The sequence below is a fragment of the Amblyomma maculatum genome, unplaced genomic scaffold (assembly GCF_055883805.1).
Source record: "Amblyomma maculatum isolate TAMU_Amacu unplaced genomic scaffold, ASM5588380v1 scaffold_13, whole genome shotgun sequence".
Taxonomy (NCBI): Eukaryota; Metazoa; Arthropoda; class Arachnida; order Ixodida; family Ixodidae; genus Amblyomma; species Amblyomma maculatum.
Window position 1 is genome coordinate 20,869,293 of NW_028146738.1, and position 22,399 is coordinate 20,891,691.

At 41.6% G+C, this 22,399-nt stretch overlaps 1 protein-coding gene across 1 annotated transcript in view; it reads right to left on the reverse strand.

Annotated features, from left to right (window-relative positions):
- The window catches only part of LOC146172327 (uncharacterized), a 51,306-nt gene that overhangs the window by 20,527 nt on the left and 8,380 nt on the right, over positions 1–22,399 (reverse strand). Inside the window, exons 2-9 of the mRNA XM_084585910.1 lie at positions 20,122–20,207; positions 16,451–16,514; positions 16,336–16,373; positions 15,239–15,317; positions 9,054–9,100; positions 8,908–8,941; positions 2,588–3,906; positions 1,456–1,497 (exon numbers count right to left, since the gene is read on the reverse strand). Of these exons, the coding sequence (XP_084442036.1) occupies positions 1,456–1,497; positions 2,588–3,906; positions 8,908–8,941; positions 9,054–9,100; positions 15,239–15,317; positions 16,336–16,373; positions 16,451–16,514; positions 20,122–20,207 (1,709 nt within the window). The remainder of the gene's footprint in view (positions 1–1,455; positions 1,498–2,587; positions 3,907–8,907; positions 8,942–9,053; positions 9,101–15,238; positions 15,318–16,335; positions 16,374–16,450; positions 16,515–20,121; positions 20,208–22,399) is intronic.

The following is a 22,399-nucleotide window of genomic DNA, read 5'->3' on the forward strand; positions in this document are numbered from 1 at the left end:
ACAGAAGTGCAAAAATGCAATGTGTCGAATGATGACCCCTTTAAGTGTCCAATACTAGAAATAGGTACAACTCCGGTGCATACGCTCATATTTGAAGCCCAATTTAGCTTGAGGTCCTCAAACGAAATACAAGCAGCAGTCAATCCAAATACAATAGTGCCTCACAAATTTGGCCTCCCTGAAATTACGGACAATTTTAATGAGGACCGAATTCCTTTTATGTATTTATGCTTGTTCAACAAGGAAACTCGCAGTCCAGGCAGTGAGGAAGAAAAAATACACAGAGCCCTTTGCAGGCCATGCACTTTTGGCATGTTAATATAGAACACATGGTTCACTCTCTGCATTTTTAGTGGACAAAAAAAATGCAGTGAAATGTTAAAAAAAAAAAAAAAATCTGAGTGATGGCTCTGTATTTTTGTGATCTTCCACTTTGCAGAGCAAACTTGCCCAATGCATTTTACGATTTTTTGTGCTGCGTAAATGGCTCAGAATGGCTGAGCGTTGATATGTAGCAGTGGTTTGTGGGATGTGAACAGATGTAGCTGGTTAAGTCATTTGCTCATGAGAAGCCATCAGGCATATCACAGACAAATATTGGCATCATGCTGCACCACATTTTTGCAAGCATATTGGCAGTGAGGATGACTGGGCTCAAAGCTCACAATATTATGTCAGACTTCAACTTCTCTGGCCACCTTGATACACAGAAGCAGCTGAATATTTTTTTCTTTATGAACCGTTACAGATAACTCGCTTTATAGACATTTCTTCTCGGCAACCAAAATGTTTATATTAAAGAAGCACAACTGAATGACAAAATCAAATGACAACATAAAAGGCAGCGTTTAATGCGTGCTCTTTTTAGCAACCCACTGACTCTAATGACCACCAACAGACTGCGGCACTACACGGCAGGACGGCCTGATCACATACTTCCCCTATTCGGACACCATGTAATAACCGAACTGCACCACATTTAACCAAATGTGATTCCCAGTTGCAAGAAGCAAAAAAAAAGTGACAAGAAGAGAAGTAGTCGAAAAAGAAAAGTAAGTGAAGGATGGAAAGAAGAACAGGAAATGATTACTGCCAATTTCCCCTCGTTTGGTGCAATGGTAAGTCAACTAGCAGTAGCGGGGGACAAAGTTGTGTGCTGCCTCAGCCAAAGGCTCTTAGAAGTCTAAGAACTCGGTGTCTGCTCAACCATGAGAATTTTACTTGCACATAGCAAAACAGCACAGATGACTGAGTGTGGGTTGGCCAAGCCCACGTGTGTGGGAAAAGGTAATTGCAACTCATGTTCACCTGCATGTTAAAGGTGTTCACCAAAACGTTTCTGGTGCACTAGATAAATAAAACTGACAATGCGTCTCTACAGGCGCTGACAATATGAACACTGCACACTACAGCAACTGCAATGAAACCCACATAATATATTGCTTTATGACTCACTTGTCTGCACACCAACATCCTTAGTCACATATTGCAAACCACCTGAAACAGGACAGCATAAAAGTACAATGTAACAAAGTGCAAAAAGAAAACGCAAGAACATAACTCAGCAGTTCAGTGCTGCATCAAATGGCAGGGGCAATGGTTTTCAAGAACAAGGCAAAGTTTACAGATCATTGTGGTGTGCAGCAGTCAGTTATAAAAAGCTAAATTACACCCTGTGGGACTTCTCCTTTAAATTGAGAGCGATGAGTGTGGCTAAGGAGATGTCAGACAACTCCTGCAGCATGCCTGTCAAAATATTTAACAGAGGCATCCTTTAACAAAAACCTTTAAGCTTCACGCATATAAAATATTAACTTGAAACCATACCTGCATAAGTGCGCAACAATTGAACAGCAGCACCCCCCCCCCCCCCCCCCCTCACAAGCTGAGTCACATAATACAGTTTCACAACTTTGAGAGCTCTGAGTTATACAGCACTTGGAAATTAAATTCAGACCTATATTTTTTGTTTCTGTTCACATTTAGATACAATTTTAAAGACTAAGCAAATCATGTATGCTTCCATTTTCTGCTTTTGTACCTTGCATGCATGCATGCACACACACACACACAAACAAGATGTACACTACCATATAACAGATCTCCAAAGCTTTAGCAAACTACCCAATAAGAATCAGTCAGTAGCAAATAAACTGTTTTGAAAAGTGCAGTCAGATGAGAACCCACAGAAGTTTAATTTGTAAATGACCTTACTCTTTATTCTTCCTTGCATCCTTCATGATCACTTCAAATTCAAGCTGCCTATGAACTTAAGCGAAGTCTGCTCTATCTGAGTGAAGCCAAAAAAAGAAAAATTAGATCCCAGTGGATGATGCATTAATTTTCCCAGACTTTCCTTTAGGCTTGAAGCTGCTTTTGCCAGTCGGCCGAAGGAAACACAAAAAAGGAAACTCACAGACAAAGAAAGTATGCATTTGTAAAATATTCTGAGACATTTAAGAACTAGGCGTCACTGTTTTCAGAAGCTCCTTGTCCAGATGTCACTCACTGTCAAGTGCCCTCTTAATTTGATGCCAAAAAAACTAACGGTGCAGAAGAGTTGGCTTGTGCTGCAAAAAACTCTCACCTTGCTTGCCATCTGTGTGGCATGCTGGGGGAACTGAGACTTGGAAACGCTGCTTCTTTGCAGTACGATTAATGCGCAACTCTTTCTCGCCGCAAGATTCAACTTCACTACTTCGTCCATCAGAACTCTTGTTGCTGAGCATTCCCCTTCTTCGAAACTCTATAAAGCACTCTCCATCTTCAACTGCTCGCATTCGTTTTACCTCACTTTTGCGATGATGAGTACGTGCCCAAAAGTTCCCTTTTGCTATGACAGGGTCTTTCAAACAGTCAGTGCCTGTTGGAGTTTCTGAGACATCCAACTTTTGCTTTAGAACAAAATGCTGACCTTCTCCTTTCTTTTGACTTTTATCGATGTGGTTGTAGTTTTCAATGGAGGCCTTATCCAAAAGTCTTTCTCCACCTGCTGAAGTCATGGGAAGCCATTCTTTGGCAGTTCTCACTACTTGACCATCATGTTCAGTGCTTTTCGGTGCATTCCACCAAGTCAGGCTCCTCCAGCGCTTAGCACCTGTTGCGGAACAGTCTCTTGCCGACAAAATGTCTGACACAATTGGCTCTTCCCCTGTAGCAAGAAGTTTGCAGCCGAGTACAGGTCCTTGGGTTTCATGGCCTTCCATGGCAAGTGAAGCTCTTTTGCTTGACAATGACCCTGGAGGCTGTATTTCTTTTGCACTTGCCCTCTGGCCACTGCCGAGGTTCTGCCAAGGTGGGATTGCTGCCTTTAACAAAGCAGTGCTCTCCTTCGGTACTTGCTTACTGTGCGTTTCAGATGTATGATAGCCAACAGCTTTTGGTTGGAATGAAAGGCTTTCCCTTTGCACAGGAAATTCTTTGTGCTCCAGAGTGGACCTATGAATGGCAGCTAATCTCCGCTTCGGAGAGCCTTGAAAGCGTGCCTTTCTTCCTAGTTCACCAGACCCTGCTGATTTGGTCTGTAAATTTCTTTGCTTAGGATGTTCCGCTGAAGTTATAGCAAGCTTGCCAGATGATGAAAACTGGTTCGTGCCCAAGTTTTGATCCATACGTTGCCCACTGCTACGATAGCTTTTTACTGCCTGCACGTCCTGGTAAGATGTATTGTTAAGATAAGCAGTCTGTGTTCCTGTTCCTCCGGCAGGTGCTTGCTTTAAGTCAATGTTTAATGGTCGCTGCAATGAGGTGTTTAACGGTGAAGACATAAAGACTATATCATCAGGTAACTGAAACCTTTTTCGTCTGGGGTGTGAGTTCATGGCAGGTGAACATTGTTCAGGCTGATCAGCACTTAGTCCCGATACTTCTGAAGTTGAACCAGAAGTTCCAGCAGGAACTATTTGGCTAAAAGAGAAAAAAAAGCAGCATCGATTAGGACCAACACAGGATTCACAGTAAAAAACAATCCTTTTAGGGAAACTTAACACTCACACTAACACTATAAGATGCCAAACACTGATTAATATTAAAACGACACTAAAAGGTCACACTAAGTAAAGCTAGACATAGAAGTTAGTGTCGTAGGATAGCAAGCATGCCATTTTACAGAGAACAGAGCGTTGATAAGCCAGAAAACTGCATGAAAGTAAAGTGCAGGCGGCAATATTACTTGTAAATTAGTGGCACGAATTTTCAGCAAGCCACATTTGACATTGATTTCTTGTGCAATGCAATTTTTCCATCGATGGGCAAGCACTGCTGAAATATGAGAAAAGCCAAGAATGTGACGTGTCTCGCAAGTAAGCCCCGCCAGCCACACGCCAGACAAAGATGAGATACAAACATGAGCACTTTTTCTTTCACCTTGCATTCTGTGCACTCACCGTGTGTGTGGCTCTTGTACATTGAAAGTTCAGAGTTGCAAGCTCTCAATAGGATCTACAATCACTGAGCTCTGGCAAATACATGCCATAAAACTTACGTAAGCTTCCCTCGGTTCAAGGACTTGTGAACGTGGAAGGATATTGAAAATTTGAGATTTCTCAGCAATGTGGCCAAATTTATGCCCAGAAAGATGAAATAATCTATATAACCCAGCAACTTGCTTGGTTTACTACTTCTCTTTAGCATCTACCTAAAGTTCCCTTCTTTAGCTCATAGCAGCACAGCTGAAAAGCACTGATCTTTGCTTTCAAGGGTAACAGCTACCTAGAGTTCAAGCTCTGCAATACACTAGCATTCTATTCACATTTACAATTTATATCTTAAAATCTACAAGAGATGTGTCAGTAATGTCTGTGCTGATGGATTTTACAGCAAGGCAGATATTGTGTGCGTAATAAAGCTCAATAACTTGACAATTAATTAAGGTTAACAATAAGCCTGTCTTTATTTTAGGTGGCAAGATTATATTGCAAAATTGAAGGTTGTCAGCATTGAAGGTGAGCATGGTTTTTCCACCTTTTAAATTGGCAATGTAGCTCAAAATATCAAAAGCAAAAAATATGCACTGAAAAGCTAGCTGAGTTGACTAAGTGAAGATGATTGAAGTACTGGTGTTCTAGCCCCATGAAAGTAATTCAGTGGCATAGCACACTGGCAGATGCTGCATAGCAGCTGTTGCTGCCGAACAACAGCTGCTGAATATTGCTGCTCAACATTGGACTCCCAATGCTGCAATAGAAAATAGGCCCAACTAAAGAAACAAAAAAGCCACGAGAAAAAATACAGGGGACAGTTAAGCTCCACCTTTAAAGGTATGACGCAAGCAACTTTAATGGCTCCCACCTGCAGCATTCTTTGTAGATCCTATTATCACACACATGCTCATCAGCACAGTCATAAGCAAATACGTGATATGAAAAATCTCCCGGCACAGATATGTACTTTAACCAAGCTGTACTGAGGTGTCTAGAAAGGAAGATGTAAAAACCGGCCAGGAGAAGTTGTCTCCTTTTCATGTGAATGCTAAACAGTGGTGCTATCGGGGGCACCGTTAGCATGGGCAGGAAGTCTGCTTACTCACACAGGGACAAAGCTGTTAGTGGAAATGCGCTTTACTGTATATATCAAAGCTTTATCAAGTATTCTTTACACGTGCCAAGCCTGTAATATGATGCTACTGACGTCATGCGGTTTCCAAACATGGGAGAACATAGAAGCAGTTTTGGGCATGTATGCAGATCTTACAAGAGTTTTCTGCTGGTTGAAAGCAAGCACGCATTTTATGAATGCCATTTAAAGCCAATGAATTTTTGTGGAGCTAATCTAGGGCAGAATGTTTTTACTGCACAATTGTATATGCAATATCTCCTTTTCCTGCAAAGTGGAAGTGATAGTCCGATTTGATTTATTTCCACAAACAAGGACATACAAGGTTGCCGTGGAAAACAGAAAAAAGAAAAAAGCTGCAAAGAAAGAAGCTTGACTGGCTTCAAGTTCCAGTATCAGCTGTGGAAGTTTATTCTTACGCCCATTTTTTAGCGCCGGGTTTACCACATTCAAAAGCAGTCCAATTTGTCTCTGCCAACCAAAACAGCACTAAACCATCGCACACATTGTAAAGATAGGTCTCAGCCATTTTGAGCACCTGTTCCTCAAAAATTTGCTGTTCCCGCTGTCGATGTGCCTCATACAAAATCCATAAACGAAACTAAGCTTGACGGTCGTACAGTCAGAAGATCGACCAAGTGCTGTGTCATTGTGCTTCTTCCACATTTATTGCCATTCATTTTTCCAGCGAGTCTTCGTTGAAGGATTACAGTTCTCAGAGTTATTTCTCTGCCTCTTTCTGTCCTTGTAAAATAAAAGGCTTGGAATTAAATAGCACCCACTTTTAATACTGGAGTACTGCACAGTATTATGACCTCACTAATGTTCACAATGTACTTGAAATCTCGTTGTATATGCCTGCCAACCGACAAGAAAGCTGATAAGAATCCACACTTGGGATGCTACTACCACTAAAACATAAATACAAATACGACACGCCAATAGAAACACTACTTCAGCTTTAAGGCATTGTTTGTTGTCACACCAGTTGCTTTAAAAGAAAGAAGATCCACCTTTGTTCCAGCACACGGAACAAAGGCGCTTCTTAGTTCAGCAGCACTACTTAACACGGTCAGATCCAAACAAGAATTTTGTGTGAAGCCTCTATCGAGCTCAGGCAAAGAGGAAACAATGACAGCTTATTTGCATAGTTATTCAAATGTGAAGCATTTTTATATGCATTTTTACAGTTTGCTTTGCTTTGTTTTGCCTTTGTATTTAAAAGATTCCCATGCATATCATTTGCAATCTAAATAGTAGTTGGATATGCAGTTCACACTGGAAATGACAGGGAAGCGACGGCATGACAACCACACATTCTTATAGTATTAAAGGAGTATAGACACCTAATTTTCGGGATCATGTTTTATCCTTTGTAATGATGCCTATGACATTACTGTACACGGACCACCACATCATATTCGCCTACAACTGCTGAATAATTTATAATCGAATTTCTTTTCTCACCTGTTTCAGTTTCAATGGCTGAGAGATGGCTGTGACGTTACAGTCGAGCCTAAGTCGTGCAAGGGATGAAATATAGCGATATAATCATTGATGTGTCATTTGAATTCACTACAATTATAAAGCCAGCCTGCCTCAAGAACAGGAGTCGCTACAAGTGAAGAATCAGCGATTATATTGGTTTTTTCATGCTGCGCATCAAGACATGATCATGACGTTACAGCCATCTCTCGGCTGCTGAAACCGAAACTAGTGAGAAAAAAAAATTCAGTTATAAATTATTTAGTGGTCGTAGGCGAAAACTGCGTGCGGATCGATATACAGAAATGACGTACGCATCATTAAAAAAAGAAAATGCCACCAAAATTTGGCATCTATAGTCCTTTGATGTAATCGAAGAGCAAGGAAGTACACCTGAAGGTCAGTGCCTGTTAAGACCTGCTTCATGATGCAGCAAGTGGCAATGCAACGAGTGCTTCATCCTCGGAGAACATGCGCTTGTATTATAAAACACTGCCTGGTGACAGCCGCGGTAACCACAACTGTGAGATGTGCATGCTCTTTCATTGGCTACAGCTACGTAACCGTTCTGCCTCCTCTATGGCTAAGCTAAGTGAGGTGCGATTTGCCGCCTTGTCAGAATCTGTGATTGTGGCTTGTAGTGCTACACACTAAAAAGCATTGGAGTGGAGTAGATTCGAACCCACAAATTTCTCGAGGGAAGCTAGTGCGGAACCTCAACGCTATTGCCACATTTGATCACCCTGCACAGTAAACTGCAACACACCCTCAGCTGCGCATTTCATGCACATTGCCATTTCTACCAACTTCCATCTGTGCGCAAAGGCTTTCACACATTCTTAACTATGTTAATAAAACTGAACCATTCTTTTTCTGAACATGATTTTTATCTAGAGTAGCATCTGGGAATGAAGCGCAATCTCAGAGATTTTTTTCTTTTATGTTGATGGCATCTTTCCAGTATGCAGCAAGTGTGAACAAGCAGCAGAGCACACGCAACAAACAACACTAAGACGCTGACTGCAGCTTCTCTCCACCTTCTCCTCTGAAAGACTGACGGTGACCCTGATAACAGCGCTCTGTTCAGCCCTAGCTGTATTCACATGCCACTCCTTTCCATGGGCAACGCACTGCGTTTTTCACTACTCCCCTTCTAGACACCTTAGCTGTACAACTGGGCCTACATGGCCTAGGGGTAGCATGTCTAAATCGGGGTCCAAGGATACTGACGGGTTAGATTCCCATCCCAAACCTTCTATCTCAGAGGAGCTGCCCGAATTAGTAGCTCCTACCAATTCAACCATATCATGTGGCCTTGTGACATCACAAAATCCACCAACGAATCAGTGCCTAGCCATGTTGAGCTTCGGAAGGTTTCTAGCCAAGTGTAGTCGAGTACCCACTTGCACTGTACACCAGCACAAAATTTTGGTGCCGTCAAAAAATTAGCGTGCATGTGGGCTGTTTCTTTAAACACCAGAGGGAAATGACTGCACAAATGAACAAAGTGTAAGATAATAGCTTGGCCAAACTTTGAAGAAAAGTTTAAGGCATAGTTAATACGCACGCAGAAAACTCAGAATATGGTATGGACGAAGGAAAGAAGACTGGCTACTGGTACTACGGCTTTTGAAAAGGGTGTCCAGGAATTTAAGTATGGTGCGTTGCGGTGCGCCAGATTTAAGAAAAGAAGTGTTTGACAACACATTATGGTGGGTCCAAATGAGCTGGAAGAGTTGCACTGGAGGACTGATACTAATTTTACACTGCTTGCTGGCAGCCTGAAACGTGTCTTGAGGTGAAAGTCAACCCTGTGGACAATATTCCAGAAAATGTCACCAATGCATAATGAATGCCAAAAAGTCTTACCTCGAACCAGGGACTGCAATGATGGCTTGAATATCTAAAAGCAACAATTAGGCATCTCTAAGGGCAACTACTAACAAATGGCTGCCATCAGGCTGATTATCAAAACACAAGCAAAGCTGAGCAACAGTGGTTACATACAAACTTACCTGTTTTTGTAGGAGAAACCATTTGAATGCTGCTGAAGTACTTATTCCTGTTCAAGAACAAAAACAAACAGAAGTAAAATATAAGCATCTCCACTACACCCAAGTGTTTAATAGCTCAGCAAAACAAGCCTCTCTACTCCTATGCAACCAGCATTAGCAAAAGTCCTGTACTTAAGACCTCAACATTGTATAAGTAGGGTTATTCGTTTTCGGGTTTTATATTTTTTCAAATTCGGGGGGTAAAAATCGGGCATTATTTTTTAACTTGATAATAGGGGAGAAATCGGGTTTTTCCTGGAAACACATTGAAATTCGGGTTTTATCAGGCTAAATTTGCAAACTAATAATTTATACGATTTTTTCCAATCGGTGGGTAACGATTAGGGTTATGTTCGGCATTTCTGTCGTAATTATTACTATCAGTGATGTGCAACGATCAGTTTTTTGACAAACATTTTATTCACGTGAGCTGGTCATCGACATTTTACATGCCTTTATTAACATATACAATCACCTGCATGTGCAACACTTCGGTTTCCACCCGAGACCTGTCTGGTCTCTGGAGGTATCTCAGCTGAGAGAAGGTTCACTCAACGTCACAGCTGCAATTAGCTTGACACGACAATGTCAACGGTGAATTTGCTAGCTGGGTAGCTCACAGATGAGTGGTTACAGTAGCCCATCAGTTCAACACTCATTTGCGGGCCTTGCTTTCAGCAAGTACTGGTTAAACTCCTCGCGAAGTGAACCTACATCACCAGTCACGGAAATAAAGAAAGGTCGAACGACTGACTCAGCAGCCGCTTCTGAAATGGATCGAGTAAGGCACCCAGTTTCCATATTCTCAACTGGTTTTCATCTTTGTCCGAGACTTTCGATTTCAGAGTGCAGCCCCATTTTGTGGAGATTTTCACGCAGAATTCTTCACAACACGTTTTTAGTAATGTGGCACTGCTCTTAAGTAACATAGACAAAACACCTTTTGCTCAATCGCTTTTACCAATCATCGTGGAAAAATCGTTGACAGCCTGCTGTAGCTTGACGTTTACGATCGTGATCGAAGCTTGGCATCCGAAGTTTTCCGTTTTCAAGCGTTTTCTGGACATCTAGAGTGCATCTCTCATTAAGACTGCCTTCGCATAAAGAACATCTTTATCAGAAAGTATCGCTCGAATAGCTTCGGCTTTGGTGCTTTCATACGAGCTTTCAACAAGTTCTCTGTGGCCACAGCTGCTCCAGAAACCGGGAAAAATCGGGTTTTACCCGATATTTTAGGAACATGCTTGGGGTGCAAAAATTAGGTAAAATCGGGTTTTACCCAAAAACGAACAACCCTACGCATAAGGCTTCAATGATGCATCCAAATAATAATAACACTTCACAAAACGTGCAGTGAATAAAAAAAAAGGGGGGGGGGGGGGGGGCTCCCTTTCTACAAAACTTAACATTTATTGGCTGCACCGGAAATAATAACTTAATCACAACTTCTAGACTGCTTTGAGACAAGTGAACCAAGGAAGGAACAAGAAAATATAGATCGTGATCTGCAAGTGAATATGTTTAGTGCCTAAAAATAGAACAAAAACAAAAGGTACGAATCCCCCATCACCAATCTAAGCCTTCTTGGATTGCACACAATAAATTTTACAATTCAACAATTGGACTTCATTATCCATGAGAGTGATGCAAGTGCAGCTTAAAAACCACCAAGTCTTGAATTGTGCATGCTTTACTAGCCATAGAAAAATTTTGAGAGATCAAATTAAGCGCCCCGCCACAGTTAGGGCACTCGACTGCTGATCCCAGGGACATGGGTTATGTCCTCATGGTGGCCACTTCTCAATGGAAGGCAGAAAGCAAGGCACCCGTGTAGTAATATGTAATATCCATTAACATTAAAAGAAGCTTAAGTGGTCACAATGTCTGCTGAGTCTAAGGCTTCACTGAGCCTGTGTCGCTTTGGAATGAACCCCATAATAAACCAAACCAATTGGTATAGCTCAAGTGCACAACCAGAAGCCTCACAGTGGTCTAAAAGAGTAGAAAATACAATGACACTGAGCCAGACAGCTGGCTCATGCAAGTTAACGTGGATGGCACACCTGTGAACTTCAAACTTGACACTGGAGCTGCTATTTACCTTATATGGTAAATGTTTCATTGCATGATTAGCAAAGCAGATGTGCAGCTTGCTTCCGAGCACCTTATTTGGACACACAGTCTGTTTGTGAGCAGACAGCACCGGCTGAAATCTCATTGCTTAACGTGTGCATTTTTTTCTCACTCAGTCAAACTAAACGAACAAGGGCTAAGGATTTGTTTTTATTCAAAGAGCTACGACTGCCAATGGCATTGAGCTCTGTAGAATGATGAAATTGTTAGCCAATGTTGGGAAACAAGCTGCATTATAAAATGAAGGTTGAAGCTGCTATGAAGCCTCCAATAAGAGTACATCTCGACCTACCTACATGAACCGTGCATTACTGTTAAGATAGACTGCATGGAGCAGGGTCAAGTTATCACAAAGTGACCGACAGAGTGGCAAAGCAACATTGTTATTGTAGAGGTGAACACCATTAGCATATCTCCCAAAACAATCCATCTAACAAAGGCCCTATTTCACAACCCTCACTTCACACCTGTGTTAGAAAATGCACTGAACCCGCTGGACTTGAGTTATGCAAAGTTGGAAGCTTCGTCTGGACTGCACAGTAATAAAGACAGACACACCAGTGTATGTGTGCCACAATGCGTTTGTCAGGTGTGATATTGCCACATGAGCACCAAATGTGCATCCACTGCTCAGCTGTACCTGTGTGGCTAGGGGGGGTACCATGTCTGACTTAGAATACAGGGGTCCTGGAGGGCTTCAATCTCCTCGCCTGAACAGTTCCTGCTGAATCGGCCATGTCAAGTGGTCACGTGATGTCTCGTGACGTCGCACACCCCTACTACCAATCAGCGCCATGTCAGCTGCCAGCTACCACTGCCAGTGCCATAATCAGGATTTTTCGCTCACAACGCCAACTCAGACAATACTGATGATGGATTTTCTGTAGAACAGAGCCTTTGATGCCGTCACAATAAAATACTGAAAGAACAGACAAGAAATGTGAGCTTGAGGGACATGCACATATAGGAACCGGCGCAACATGACGGGTGATCCGTACAAAGCCGAAAGAAGAAGATGAAAACCATGACACAGGTGTGCTGACAGAATAAGAGGAAGGAAGCATCTATACCATTCATCTTGAAACTGCCGAAGCAGTGGTGTGATGGGAGTGGTGGATATACGAGCACCTTTGCCAAATCCAAGCATCATCTAGCAAGCCTCCCACCAAGCTTTCGATGTAGCGACACTAGAGCTGGTGCTCCTGTCTACATTACTCTATGGCCTAGACACTGGAAAATCAATCCAGATTGCAAGATATTTTTCTGCACCATGAACACAGCATAGGGTTTGAAATGGTTCAGGTTCTTGCCCATGTCTTTCGACAGTGTCAATGAAAAGCAAGCTGAAGCAGCAGAGTTCCCTTATAGTAACGAGTTTTGTATCAAGTTTCATTCTCAAAATGTGATCAAACAGCTGCGTTTAGATGGAGGCGAAACAAAGTGGCGTCTGTGACATTAAAAAACCCCAGTAGTCAAATTTTCCGGAGTCCTCTACTACAACGTCTCTCATAGTCCGAGTTGCTCTAAGATGTTAAACCCTACAAACCAATACAATTTAAACATTTTAGGCATGGCTGCAGTCACCCAAACAAAATGACTGGACAGATCACCAGCAAAAGAGCCTTAAAATCGTGCCAAAACTACTGATGGATGCTCCAGTTTGGCCCACATGCATGGGAACCTAGCGGCTCTATTTAATGTCAGCCAGAACAATGTAGGAGCTGCGCGTCTGCAGAATAGGTAACTAGTCACACACTGACTTATCATTAATTGATATACAACAAAATCATGCTAAAATTGAGAAAACAACATCATTAGCCATTGCCCACGACTGGTACATTCGCAATGTCTGTCATTGGGAAGGTGCCCAACAGTGGTACAGTTCAAGCCAGGAGAAACACTGGCCAGAGCATATGCACTATTCCCCATCTTGGGAAAAAAGCAGCACACTCTTGAGACATGAACAATGAAAGAAAGGACGACATAGCGCTGTGTCGTCCTTTTGTCCAATTTGCCCAAGATGAACTACCAACCAGCCCGTTCTTCCACCCTTGTATTATTTCCCAGCAGGTTCAAATGAAAGAACAGTAGTTATAGTAGCAGGTATTTGTGTGAACATCTTCAAAAATTCCTGAAAATAGATAGTTAAAAATAGATAAAAAATATTTGCAGAAACAAACTCATAGCTGCAGCAGATAAAGTATGCTGCAAAGCTTCTAATAAACTAGCTGATTAACATTTAAGGTTTGATTTGTGAGATTTAACATCCCAAAGTGACTCAAAGACCTTGCTTTCTGCCTCCATCGAAAAGAAGCCGCCGCAGCCGGGATTCAATCCCGCATCCTTGGGTTCAGTAGTCAAGTGCCCTAACCGCTAAGCCACTGTGGCGGGGCTAAGTAACTTTTTAATTAACGCAGTTGGGTAGTTCGTCCCAGTGGGGAGTTCGAGGCCATGAACTTGATGCCATATCAGTTTTTGAAATGAAGAAAAATTTTCCAAAACCCTGCAACAAGAGAAAATCCGGAGCATTTTTTTTTTTTTTGCACGAAACCAAACCAGAGTGCAAGAGACGCGCAGGAAGCTCGGTAAAAACGAGACGTTGGGCGATGACATATGCAATAACTGTGGCGCTCAGTTCTAGCAGTAACCAATATTGTGCATTGCCAAGCACATTCTTTTGCCTCGCAGCTTGGTGCAAGCAAAAGGCGAGCCAATGTCAACTGTGTGGTTGTTATGTTTTACAGCAGCAGAGCGAAATAAAGTGCATGAACTGCCACAGTTCAGCAGGCAGTCCAACTCTGGCACCGCAGCCACTGCATCAATCATTACTGGACGTCGCACCTGCACCAAGCTTCCTGTGCATCTTGCGCTCAGCTTTGGTTTCGTATGGAAAAAGCATCCGACTTCCTCATGCAGCACGGCTTTAGAAAATGAGCTTTCCTTCATTTCAAAAACTAATATGGTACCGTCTTGTTCACAGCTTTGAACTTCCCACTGAAACTAACCATTTCACTATGATAATTTTAGTTGTATAGTTAAAAGATTTTTGTAGCAACCTTTTCTATTTTTAACTTAGTATATTTAGCAATTTTTGAAAGTGTTTGCTGAAACACCTGGTGTTTCAGCAAACACTTTCAGTAAGCAGCAAGCTGTACTAATACAGGCGGCAGAACCTCTCACTAAGCACAGGCAGCTATGCACGCATCATATCTTCGAGAAACCTCTCAATGATGGAGGCTCCATTTTTGCTCTCGTAATGGAGACGAGGATTGTATATCCGGCCAGCCCAGATTGCCTTCTCCCTCTTGTTCCTGCTTTTTTAGAGTGTAGGCTGTACTATTGAGAGTGCAACTTATGATTTCACCTCGGTTTGTTTCAATGACCTTGACCTTTGACTTCAAACCCCTTCCTTTTCCTTACGATGTGGTTCAGATGCTGACTGAGAACTGTGAGGATACTGTGCCTTTCCTTTCCTATAAACTAGTTTACAAACTAGGTGTAGCTGTCCACAGAAGTGAGACAGATACTGCACCTTCCTTTCCCCTAAAACCAGCTTAAACAATAACTATATAGAAGAATCACGAAATGAAAAGGTAGTTAAAGACGCTCTCGCGTGCACTCTTAAGTGAAGCTTGAGCATCCCCTAATTCAAACTGTGTACAACCTTCCTAAACCACGCAAAGCAATCCTTCACAGAGCTTTTGTTTCTAACTAGATTCAAGCCACGCTTAAACCTTTCCCATTTTTTGGCATGGTCTGGATGGTCTTGCAAGTTCACCCCTTGTGTTTTGTGGGGTGCCTGCAGCTGTGCTTTGGCTGCATCGCCTTTCACTGGCTGGTGGTTCTCACAGTAACACTGCTGCCTCCTCAGCTCCAGGCTGCCCAAGTGAATGCAGTGAGCGTGAGGGGGTGCCACTTATGGCACAGTCAGATGTCATCAACTTGATGCATGTGTGCACCAGGAACACGATAATGGCTCAACAAAACCAAGAAAATAAAAAGTCGACACTTGCACCAAAATATTCTCTCTAGGTGCTTCGGGTGGCGTCTGCAGCTTCCGGATGTTCTCAGTGGTGAGGAAAGATGAATTCCCTGTGAAAAAAGTTCAAGTTTAGTGGTCAAGTGAACAGTAATCAAAACTAGCAATCAAGACAAATCTCAAAGCTTATACTGCTGGCAGCATGGCTAGAAATGTAATCCTGTTTAATTATAGGGGCCATCTACCTCTGTAATACCAATTACTTTGATGCACTTCTCTCTGTAACCTTTCCCCTCTATAATGCCTATGGCCTTGAGGGTACATGAATGAATAAATAAATAAATGCACAAGTGTTTAAAATAGTCCAAACAATAAACCATAGCTTTACAGGAAAAAATTTGTGAACAGGAAAGCAACATGTTAAAACTCCAAGAAACCTCCGCACTTAAGAGTATAGACATTTCATTTTTAGGTTCGTGTTTTATCTTCTGTAATGATGCATAAGGCATTACTGTACACGGATCACCTCGCGATGTTCGCCTACAGCCTCTGAAGAATTTATAACCGTTTTTTTTTTTCTCGCCAGTTTTGGTTTTAGTTTCAAAAGCCGAGCGACGGCTGTGACGTCAAAATGTAGTCTAGGTCACGTGAAAGATGAATGAGGCCATGACATAATCGTTCCTGTGTAGTTTTAATTCACCAGAACACTAAAGCCAGCCGGCCCCAAGGACAGGAATTACGTAAAGTGAAGAGTCGGCAATTATATCGATCTCTTTCATGAAGCGAGTGACCTAGACTTGATTGTGACATCATAACCATCGCCCGGCCACTGAAATCGAAACTGGCAAGAAAAGAAGATTCAGTTAAAAATTATTTAGCGGTCGTAGGCAAAACCGCGTGCTGGTTCATATGCAGGAATGTCTTACGCATCATTAACAAGAAGAAAAAAGCCACTTAAATTTGGTGTCTACACTCCTTTAAGACCATCACCTTTTGTACACACTGTTGATCCCATGTACCCACCCCCTCTGTAATGGCGAAATGCCTTGAGGGTAAATAAATGAATTAATAAATAAATCACTATTAAACAGCACTTTCTGCACATAATAAAAAAAGCAGAAGCACACACACCTGCTGGCTTTCTCTGACCAGCTGGACGCTCAGGGCCTCTAAAATAGAAAGTAATATGAAGCAGCAGAGCTCGAACAAATCATTAAAAGGGACAAAAACTGGAAGGTATACTTACCCTTCAAGGCTACCTTCTCCCTCCAGCAACAACTGCAGATCTGCTGAGACGAGTGAAAGTGATTCTGAAAGAGCAGTTAAGATAAAACAAGAACAATGAAGATTATTCGGACAAAAAGAATTTGCTATTTTATAAAGTTTTCTTTTGCAGTATGAATAACAAGGCTTGGCTAGAAGGGACAGCCTACTGACTTTTTCAATCATTTTTTTTTTTTTGCTCATTCGAACGTGCTCCATCCCCAAAATTAACGAAACTGGCTTTTGAGCCAAGAAACATGGCAGAATCATTTAAAACTTAATTATTCCATATGGTAGTCTCGTATTCTCACTAGTAGCCCGCGTCTGTAAATACTGACATCACAGACAATACAGCTGGTATAGTAACTCTACGCAGCTCTGTGAACACAGTGACTGAAGCAGCAGTCGCGTGCAGAGCAAATCATTAACTAAGATGGACATATCTTTTTAAAACTATAACTGAGACTACCAAAATAGCTAGAAATAGAACGAAATCATTAAATAAACTAATTCTGGTGACATCTACCACAGATACCAACAACCATTTTTGCCTATAGCAGCGCTACAGATGGCAGTGCTGCTGCAAGTATGGTAGAGTCTTTACTTGCGTGGTTTTCTGCTTTGAAAGCAGTTTGAAAGCAAATCAAGCAAGATTAAAGAATAAAAATAGTTGTAATTTATTGAAACAAAAAAAGCAGACAAGATTAAGTTGATATGAACACAAATACCTGTCTTTATGACGCTATGTCATAGACATAAAATGTAGTATATTCACTTCAGATGCTCCAAACAGATGAGATGAAATGTTAGTGGTAGTGAAAGGGCACAGCATGGTGCCACCATCTGCTAAAACCCGGCTTTCCCGATCATTTAGGATATAAATTCCTGGTTAAACCACGAGTTCTCCCCCGGTACTGCCGCCAATTGGAAATATCTACCAGAATATGCTAATATTTCTACACTCGTCTGGCAGTAGCTTCACTGGGCTAGATGCGGCGCATTTCGCATATACCGCAGCTAGTCCAGTGAACTTTTTGCTTCAAAAAGGAAGAGGAAAAAGAAACACAATTCCAAGCCATGCACCTCGATGAACCTAGAGGCTCGAAGTTCATTTGCTGCTCCCTTCCATACGAAGCTGCTGCACTGTGGCATTTTGTGTCACCCTCGCTAGAAGCCGCAATGCACAAGCCATTCATTGCCTTTGTTTTGTTTTGAATGTTGCATTCGCAAATTTTGAAATGCTTTTGTTGCCTACCATAACCTACACTCTGGGACAGGTTTGCTAAGTTTTGTTGATTTTTAGTATTTTTCCTTTCTTACTGTCACTGTTGTCTTTTCTCTCAGCGCCCTCCAGCATCCTTACGCTAGACAAGGGGAACTACAAATGTTTTATTGGGCAGTCAGTATGGCATAGTCGTTCAGCTGAGGAGCATAAGGATGGTAGTTCAATCCTGGCAGTGACACGATTATTTTTCTTGAGTGTTCGTGTTAACACAATTTTGGCCGACACTCCCTGTCTATACCACTCATAAGAAAGAAAAGGCTTTCACCTTAAAACTTGTCAGGCCATAACATTTGCCTCTGAGCCATGTGGTCGACTATTCACTGCACCCATGAAGCTCGCAAAATAAGTACGAGTGAAAACAAGGACCTCGTTCCCTGGTCAGAAAATTTTCAACTTATGATGTGCCTTAAATGCCAAATTACATGACGCAAAGACATACCCTCTGGCTTGAACCGAAGCTGTACCATGAAAATCGACCACAGCTACCAACCCTGTCAGTGTAGAGTTAGCACAGTACCCAACGAGTAGCTTGAGAAAGAAAGTTTAGCACCACGTGCTGCACCATTTATGATGGCTGCTGCATAAAATTCAAAAATGTAATATGATGTAGTCCAGGAAGGTGAAACTTCCGTCCAAAGATGTGGCCAGCTTGGTTTTTTCGTTAACCAGCAAGTACAGTAAGTGGCAAATCACATCAGAAAGTATCGTCCTTAATCACCTAATCAAGAAAAGGAACCGCTGCGTCCAGCATTATAACTCGTCACTTTTACTCTTAATGAATGAAATGTGTGAAATATATTTATGTATACGACACCTACTACAAGTAAAAACTTAAGTGCACACACTGGAAAAGCATCAAAGAGAAGAGAGAAGCACAGTAAAAAAGTTGTAGCAAACAGATTGTTATTGTAGTAAGCCAAAAAGCAAATGCTAGTCAGCAACAAGTAGCCACGAAAAAATTTCAGAACCGAAGCTTTCACTAAAATATTTACAAGCAATTAAACACATAACATTCGTGTAGTGTGTTTGGAGGCATTCCCCCAAAGTGGAGTTGGTTACAGCCAATCAATTTCTGATCAATACCAAACCAAGCACAGCTACACAGTTACAAAAAAAAGCTATGTAGCCTTCCGATTTTGTTTTGTTTTTTCCTTTAAGCCTTAAACCTCCTTCTTCTTGCAAATGCAAAGATGTGTTGAAAACTTCCACCATAGCCATATGAGTGCGCTCGGAAGGACGCCAATAATAACTAATTACACAATTTGCCATTCATTTAAAATGCACCATCCAAAATTTACAAACATTTTAGGCAACAGCTTTCATGCCAATAATTAGGAAAAGCCACAGCACAGAGAAAAAAAGCTTACATTAAAATTGCAATTTCAGGGCCACATTTATATTATTGCATCATACTGTACTGCTTGGTTTTGTTGAGCATAAGCAACTATGGCAATGACGCGGCTTAACATAGGCTTAATTCTTAAACCTGTGTACTGGTGTACAACGCACACTTCTCTGTAAACAATCACATACACTGCATACTTAACACAAATGACTGACACCAGTGTCAGATGAAGAACTAGCTACCGGATGTGTAACCATTCTCTCACTATGCTTACAGCAACTGATGATAGCTGGTGTACACCTTGGTTTGGCTGCTTTTTCGCCTGTGCTCGATTGCTGCATTGTTAGTGCATTCCTAGAAAGGGCACTGGAGGTATTTTTTTGTTTCAGTTGAACTTGTAGCCTATCGCGAAACCTCCATGTTGCATGGAAGATATGGAAGCTACGCACTGTCTAGGCGACCATCGGGCACAGAAGAAAATGAAATCAAACTGGACTGAGCAACAACTATTGAGAGTCACCACAAACATACCTAGAGCATGGTCTCGCACCTGGTGGCTCTATATTATTATATATGCCGAGACTGAAAACCTATTGTTACAAAACTGTTCTGCTTTAATTATTACAACTAGTTAGTATTACTGCCCAAATATTAACAATAATAATGCATTGTATTCCATAAAATGGCTGTTCTCTTGCAATGCAAGCAGGCCCAATAAGAGAAAGCGTGATGGCTGAAAGTTAGGTACTTTGGCTATTCAGTGTTGCTTAGTTTCCTCAACACTTTGAAACAATTTCTTGTACTAATAAAACTGCCAAGTTTTTTTGCCTCAGTAAAAGTCATGGTAAACCACATACCTTAGCACTGCTCTGCAGTAACTTCAGGATATCAACATCGGTAAATACATTATAGTATAACAAATAATGATTATTTATCACTGCCGTGTAACTGTGCAATCATGTTAGAGGGCAATTTGACCATACCAGAGAAGAAACTATGCATGCAATGTAGTGCAAGAAATTACCTTCTGAAATACTGCGTTCAAGCACTTCACCACTCCTTTTGGCCGACTGAACAATTGGGTCGTCATGGACAGCTTTACTTGTCCTCCTGTTGGCAATAAAAAAAAAGCCTCAATTACCTTGAAGCCAGTTATTCAAGCGTAAGCATGCAGAGAGAGAGCAAAAAGCATTAATTTACTCTGTCTCAGCTATGTGCTCTGGAGGTATTCAGGACTGCATACAAAGTCCATGCATAACACCTGGTTCAATACTTGGTAGTATGTAAGCACAGTTACTCATTACGTGAATTTCTAAGCACCACAGTCCTGCAATTGCTTTTGCAGTCGAGCCCGAAGCTCGGGTATCCTAGACAAGTGCTTGGTTCTGTACATACTTTGCACACACCATAGAGTTGTAGCCTGGCATGGGAAGCAGTTATTAGCAGGAATTTGAAGTTAGGCTATATATATTATTCAGTTAATGCTCTAGTCATCCGCCTCCATAGGAGAGCAGTGTAATCAGGTGTTCGTCTACAGTACTAAAAGGAAGAGATGCACATCTAGCACATTTCTGATATGGCTAGTTTTTTGTTTGGTTTACTAAAACTACTAGAACTAAAACTAGTGAACACACACGAGCAATAGGTATTCCATCAATCCTCTCCGCAATGCAAAACTTTTTAAGCTAGCTTCCTTAGCACTGAACATAAGGGCAATCGAAAATGATCTCCTCCTCTTCCCCCTCAACTCAGCCCATGCCAACATGCAAGAAAAAAACTAAGAAAACAAGTCGAGACAACACCTCACTACACCTTATTCCGCCTACAAAACTTCGACGCATCCAATGAGCGGGCGCACCCAGCAAGCCACAATGACATCATGGGAGGCCTTTGTGCGCGAAGATGTGCCGCCCAAATCGGCCCCAAGCGGTAGCCAGGAGCACTTATTAAGGATTATTTGAAAATGATCAGCTCCACAGAAAGCAGTCAAGTTTGACTAATACTCTCAAAGACTACCTCTATGGATTACTTGTATTGAATAGAATATTACCGCAAGTAGAATTTCGGGGCCCTTTAACATCCTAAAGTGACACGGGATATGAGGGACACACAACTGATTTCTACTCTTTAATGTAATATTAGAGAAATAAAACAAGACCTTTAAGAGATGTTACAGAATTGCTATCAGCGAATATCTTCAGTGTAGAATAATGGCAAGCCATAAAACTGCATTTCCTTTCATGCACTCAAGTTCTCTTCTTGTTACTATGCTGCATTACAACAGCTTGAACTGCAACAAAGGTGGCAGATCGAGCTGGTCGGTGCATACATGTCATCTCAAAACCACAACAGTTTGGCTTCAAAGGAGGGAGACAGAAAATGGCAAGCATTACTTTCAAATTATTTATTCAGTGAAGCCCACAAGCATTTCATGTGCACTCTCAAACACTACAATGACAGCACCAGTAATAAAACAAGTGACAGAATATTATGCCACAATAAAGAATGCAAGCTCTTGTCTTGGTAATGAGATTAACAGTAACCTGACATAATTAATCCCTAGTGATGCTATTTTTAGAACTTGTATGATTTTTCGTCTCAGTTTATCTCGCCGTTTTCCAATGATACGGCACCAATATAGAAATAAAACACAGCTATTGAAATTTTTTTCACTGAGTGGCCAGGAAACCAACAGTAAAATTTTCTACACTGCTGTTCTACCCATGAAGCTAGTCGTGTATAGTTGTGTTTTATGGCGCATAAGCAACTAAGGTTATCATGCGCCAATTACAAGGTTGTAAATTTGGTACAATAAAGGGGACAAATGTGTTAAAAGCTATAATCTATTTCAAAACTGCTTTCCTTTTAAAGAATTAAAGACACAAGATAAGTCCACAATTGCCCTTGCTGGGTTGAATGGAACAGAATGATTGTAAAGACACATTGGTAGGTGTAACGTTAAGACAGAGGAAAGACAGGAAGCGTGCAAAGTGCGTCAGGAAAACAAGTGAAGTGATGATATTCTACTTAAAATAGAGAGGAAAAAATGGGCATTGGCAAGGTATGTAATACAAAGGCAAGATAACCGACGGTTACTAGTAAGAGTAACAGAGTAGATTCCATGAAAGGCAAGTGTAGAAGCAGGCAGCAGAAAGTTAGGTTGGCAGAGGGAATTAGAAAATTTGCAAGAATCTAGTGGATGCAGCTAGCATACAACTCGGTTAATTGGAGGAATATGGGAGAGGCCTTTGCCCTTCAATAGGTACAGTCACACTGAAGACAAAGAAAATACAGTAAAATAT